Source organism: Ovis aries, chromosome X (assembly GCF_016772045.2).
Source record: "Ovis aries strain OAR_USU_Benz2616 breed Rambouillet chromosome X, ARS-UI_Ramb_v3.0, whole genome shotgun sequence".
NCBI classification, from domain to species: Eukaryota; Metazoa; Chordata; class Mammalia; order Artiodactyla; family Bovidae; genus Ovis; species Ovis aries.
Window position 1 is genome coordinate 114,231,591 of NC_056080.1, and position 6,206 is coordinate 114,237,796.

Sequence of the window (6,206 nt, forward strand, 5' to 3'; positions counted from 1 at the left end):
CCCAGGGAAACATTACCCTCCAAGAAATGCCAGCAAAAGTGTGAATCAAAATTCTTATAAGTGTTTAATGCTCCTTGACCTAGTAATACTACTTCAGAGAATTTTATCCTGAGGGATTAAACAGACATGTCAAAGATTTATGGCTGTATGCATGCTCAGTCATTCAGTCATGTCCAACTCTTTGTAACCACAGGGACTGTAGCCCAACAGGTTCCTCCATCCATGGGATTATCCTGGGAAGAATACTGGAATGGGTAGCCATTATCTCCTCCAGGGGATCTTCCCAATCTAGTGACTGAACCCACATCTCCTATGTCTCCTGCATTGGCAGGTGGATTCTTTACCACTGGGCCGCCTGGGAAGCCTGACAAAGATTTACACACAAGGGTGTTTGAAGTGGTATTATAACAGTGAGAAATCGGAAATAACAAATGTACAACTATAGAAAAATGGTTAAAATATTATATACTCATGTTGAAAAACATGCAACCTTTACAACTCATGTTTTTGAAGAAAGCTTAATGACATAGGAAAATAGCACAATATAATATTAAGTGAAGAAAACAGATAAAGGAAAGTAACAGTGAGTATCTCTGGATGGTATAATTATAGGTACCTTTATAATTTTCTATATTTTTAAAAACTTCTAAAATGAATAAAAATTATAATCAGAAAAGAGTAATGACCATCATGTATGCATGAATATATCTCTAAAAGAAATCCAGGAAATCTGGGGTAGTTTTAGCACCTAGCTCTCAATAAACATTCATGGGGTGTGTAGACAGATGAATGAATAAATGGCAGTTGACACTTAAAGGTACCATCATTGAGTTTATATGATTACAAGAAATAACAAATGAAGATTTATTAATTAAAAGGAGAAGGATTTCAGACCAGTCAGCAGTTTGAAGGATGACATAGAAGGTACTGAAGGAATCACAAAATGAGTGGCTGATGGCAGCTAAGGTGTGGGGCCGGTTGCTGTTCTTGTTGCCCAGCTGTCAGCATCATCTTTCTTCTCGTTCTGTGCATCCTCGAAGTATCTCTCGAGCCTGTTGTTTTCACTGGTCTCTGTTCACTTTGGCCGGTGACTGAGCAAGTGCAGGTGAAATCAAAGTCACAAGTTCATTTCCCATGTGAACCTGCAAACACTTCATCATACAGGGCGACAGTATCCCAAGGCCAAGTCTAGCTAGCCAGCTCTCAGAGATGGCTGTTTGGTCATGTGGACAAGCAGGGGAGTGGTGATGGATCATGGAAACCTGCCTCTAACATTTGTGAGATGACTCAAAATGCCCGTGTCCAGAGGGCTGTGTGTTCTGTTCTTGAGGGTTGTTGTCTGAAACAGAGGGGTGCTATGCATAACATTAGCTACCCAAGGAATTAGTATAAAACTTAGCCATGTCACAGTATTTTTTTAAACAGATTCATAGTAAGCTGTTCATGGAAATGATTGATGAGCCCAATTGGTCTACATTCTGTCCTTCAAGGTATTAATATCTTTTGGCTATTTTGATCAAATTGCTGAACAGGATCTGGCTTCTCTGCAAGTGCATCGGGAGACAACATTGGATGCGTGAATGAAATCTAAATATTTCCACGCCAGTGCATTCCCTTATCTGTACAGGAACCTGCATCAAAGAAAGCCATTAGACTAGTACAGAGCTTTCTGTATCTCTGCTCTTGGTGGCTTATCAAACACAGGGTTCTTGATTGCGGTTACTCTTAAACCCAAGTATATGGTAATAGTACCCTGTTTATATCTCCTCTGTCTTGATCCTGCTAAGGTATTAGATTTATGTTTGTCTTTTCCAGCCTGAGTCACCTCTCATCACTCATTTTTCAAAACCTTTATTCAGGTATTGAGGAATTCATGGTTTGGGGCCTGATAGTCCTTGTCCTAGAGGTCACAATGCCTGCAAATGTGACTGATTCCCTTGAATCGATCAGCGGGATATTTTATTCCTCAGGATTTTTAAGGAAGAGGAAGAGGATATTTTCTGAGCACTAACAATGTGCTATGGTTTACTAGGCATTTTCACATACAGTGTCTGAGTTAATCCTCACTAATAACCAAAGAAGGTAGGTATAATTACCCCCAATGTTACAAATGAGAAAGCTGTGGCTTTGAGAACTTAAACGACTGAATCATAATTTGAATACTGGTCATCTGGATTTCAAAACCTGCAGTTTTCCCATTGGACACACTGACTCCCAGGAATAGCAGGAATTTTTTAGGCTGAACCTCATAGCACAACAATCAGCTGGCCTCTGCTCAGCTCCTGCCTTTCTCCTGTAACTAAATTCCATTCCACTTTGCTTGTGTTACCTTGGCAAGATCAGGCCTTTGCAGCAAGGCCAGAAAATTAAGCTTTGAACCACTAATAAGGAGACCATTGATTTGAGCCTGTTTTCAATTTTGTCCTCAAACCCAGTTACTCTTTGTGTTTTACCTCATTCCCAGTAACTCATAACCCAGTCCAAGCTGGCATAACTGGTACTTGCTGGGTGCTCAGCCTTTCAAGGCATATTGGACTCCATCATCCACTCGAGAGCCAGAAAGTTCTTCAGTTGTAGGAACATAAAGGTTACTATGGCAAAGGCAAGCACGGCCCTCCTCTAGGTCAGAGTAGCAAGCAGAACAACTTGCAAAATGATCTACCAGAGGAGGCTTGATGTGTATTAGAAGAGATCAGAGAAAAATGTGCCATTTGGTCTGAAGGTAAGAGAAGAAAGGGAGAAGGGAACTTTCAAGAACATGGACATGAAAAGGGATGACCGTTAACTTCAAAACAACTGAGGAGAGCAAGCTGGGGGTTAATCTAAGACTGAAGGGGAATGAAAACCCAAGTGCGAAGCATCCTTCTGAGAGACCAATTCCATCCAGGTTCTGAGCATCATAGTTCAAGATTGGAATGAAAATCGTCAGAGGCCTCTTAGAGTTAGGCATTACACGTTAGGCTCAGATGTATCCCCAAGCCATCATTTTTAGAGAGATTGAGGGGTTAACCTTCCAAGGTTGTTTGGCACCAAGTCCCAGACAAATCAATCTGTACTGTTTTGGTTTCTTCCTTTCCCATTTTTGTTGTCCACTTGGCAGCTTTCTAGGGAAATAATCTAGTTTAGGGCCTTAGGCGGCAAATTTCTGAGGAATGTGTTGTAGAGACTAGGAGGTTGGATAAAGGGTTATAGGAAACTCAAGATGGCTGAACATGGCTCCTAGATTTCTTCCCTACTATGCTCTTATAGTTTCTGCTGCCAGGGTTGCCCAGAGGGAGCCTGAGCATAATTCCCAGTTGCCAACTGTCATTTTCTGTACCCACAAGAGCAGGATGAGGCTAGTCTCCTGGGCCATTTTGGAGACATCCTCTTATGCAACTGAATTTCTTAGGGAAATGCAAATTTGGGAGTAAATGGCAGAAGGTCAAGCTTTGAGGAACAAAGTGGGCCCAGTGTGGAGAGCTTGGCAGTGCCGTGTTTTGGTACCTGCCCCTTTCTTCCCTTTAAGTGTCTTGGAATCTGTGGTTCAGCATTGTCATCAGCAAGAAGCTACAAGTGACATAAGAGGCCAACTGAGGGGAAGGGGCACCATAGAGTTAAGAAGGTGGTGGGCTGGGTGGGGAGGAGGTTAACAGCAGAAATAATCACAAGACTGGCTATTTGTCAAAGAAACACTCCTTTGAACATCATGAAGCATGGGAAAAGACCAGCTTTAGTATCTATTTCAGGTTCCTACATTTATACAACCTCACTACATAAAATGTCTGATTATATCAGGGAGAGCAGGACTCCTCATTTTATCAAAGCAATCACTATAGTAAACAGTTACAAAGAACAGAACCTCATTTTTCTAATACTGTGCTGTCTAATCTGATAGCCACTGTCCATGTGTAGCTCTTCAGCATTTGGAACATGGCTAGTTTGAATTGAGATGTTCTGTAAAGGTAAGATACACAGCAGAATTCAAAGATTTAGCATGAAAAAAAGTATAATGTTTTATATTGATTACATGTTGAAATAATAGTTTTAGGTATATTGAAGTAAATGAAACATTAATTTTGTCTGTTTCTATTTTTACCTTTTTAACACGACTACAAGAACATTTAAAATAACATAGGTGGCTTGCAATATATTTCTATTAGACAATGCTGTTTTAGTGCATTCAAAAATAAGATTTGAGTTTAAGCATCTTTCCAGTAGTACACTTGTTGCTTTAAGTAAGTATAGCTGTGTAGGAGAAACAGACTCATTGCAAAAGAAGGGCAGGGAGGAATGGAGATTTGCAAATGGGGAAGCTGATTATAAAGGGTGAGAGGGTGCAAGGGTACAGGGGGTGGTCAGTTGCCAGAAGCAAGTGTTCTTTTTCTCCTATAGCTCCATCTGATCTAGCTGGGGCTCTGCGAAGCGAGGGAGAGGCACTTTGAAACTGGTCTGCCTTTACCATCTTAGCCTTCAAGCTCTGAGTGGGACATGGTGGTGATGTAACGCACACTTTCCCTGCGCCCCTCTGGACCGCCATCCCTGGGCGAGAGACGAAGAAGGCATGTGGTGAGTCCCTTCTTCATAGCCAGGGCCATCTGGGAGAACTGTTGCCGCACCTCCTTCTGCCAATAGGCATAGATGAGTGGGTTGAGCAGGGAGTTGCCCACACCAAGCAGCCACAGGTACTGTTCCAGCACCAGGTAGAGGTGGCACTCCTGGCAGGCCACCTGCACAATGCTCGTGATAAGGAACGGGGACCAAGACAGAGTGAAGCTGCCAATGAGAATGGCCACCGTGCGCACAGCTTTGAAGTCATTGGGGGTCCGTGGGGGCCGGTGAGCCCTGACTATGGCTCCCGCATGCTCTGTGTTGCGGATCTGCTGGCTGTGCGTGGAGGCAATCTTGAGTATGTCACAGTAGAAAAAGACAAAGAGCAGTAGGGCTGGAAAGAAGCCGACGCAGGAGAGGGTCAGCACGAAGCGTGGGTGAAACACAGCGAAGAAGCTGCAGGACCCCTTGTAGGTGGTCTGCTGGAATCCGTGGATCCCGAGGGGAAGGAAGCCAATGAGGTTAGACAGCAACCACAGCCCAGCAAGGCAGGCCCAGACCATGAACCCATTCATGATTTGGAAATAGCGGAGGGGCTGCTTGATGGCAAGGTACCTGTCAAAGGCAATCAGCATGACCGTGAGGACAGAGGCGGCTGCAGAAGAAGTGACAAATGCCATCCGAAGGCTGCACAGTGTCTTCTCTGTGGGCCGAGCCGGGCTGGAGAGCTGGTCTGTGACTAGGCCAGAGATGGCCAGGCCAAGCAAGGCATCAGCCACAGCCAGATTCAAGGTGAAACAGAGACTGACGCTATCATTCTTGAGGATCAACAACAGTACCGCCATGGCCACGAGGGCGTTAGCAGCAATAATGAGGGAGGCCAGGACAGCAAGGATCACTCCAAATGAGACAGATGATTCCATGTCTTGAAGTGGCAGGATTTCCACTTACCGGGGGATACTGGCCCTCCAGCTCAAATTCTCACGGGCTGGGTGATACAGAGCTGTGTGTTCAGAGCTGGCAGTCCAGGCTGGTGGCTGGCCGTCTTTGGGATCCTGCTGGTCATGGAGAATCACTCCTTTGGTTTTTCAGTCCTCAGCCTCTTGCCTCTCCAGTGATCTGAAGGCAGCAACCCCAGTGCAGATGTATCCCTCGGCCCTGAGCTAGTCCCTCCTCCAACAACCAAGTTACTAGACAACTCCCAAGTACCTGCCTCCTGTTGTCTCGCCAGGCTCTCTCGCTTCACTAATGTTTCAAGGGCTTTGTTTGGAGAGACCAGGGCATTCATCAGGTCTCCTATCTCGCAGAAGATATAATTGACTCTAATCACACATTTTTTCCTCCATAACGTGATCTTAAATGTCCACTTGTTTTCTTCCTAAGCCTCAAATACTAGCTTGACAACTAATCTCAGCTGAATTAAGCATTTTCTGGATAACGAATTCTCAGTTACTATGACTGCTTTTAATCACACAAGATGACCATAATCCATTGAAGTGGAAAGTGGGGCAGGCAAGCTATTTTAGGGTCCAGCATACTTTCAGGAGAGTTATACACATGTTGGCAGTTTCTTATCTTTCATTTCCTAACACCTCAGATTATAATTCTTTCAAATAGGGTGTGCTGGTCCCCTATTTCTCATCCCTCAAAGCTTGATTAGTTGAGGATTCAGAAAG

The 6,206-nt window shown here is 44.1% G+C and overlaps 1 protein-coding gene across 1 annotated transcript; it reads right to left on the bottom strand.

Annotated features, from left to right (window-relative positions):
• Positions 1-453: 453 nt before the first annotated feature.
• Positions 454-5,738, bottom strand: GPR119 (G protein-coupled receptor 119). The gene has a single exon (XM_042241921.2). It carries the CDS (start codon positions 5,451-5,453, stop codon positions 4,446-4,448), a length of 1,008 nt encoding a protein of 335 aa, XP_042097855.1. The 5' UTR covers positions 5,454-5,738; the 3' UTR covers positions 454-4,445.
• Between the last annotated feature and the right edge of the window lie 468 nt (positions 5,739-6,206).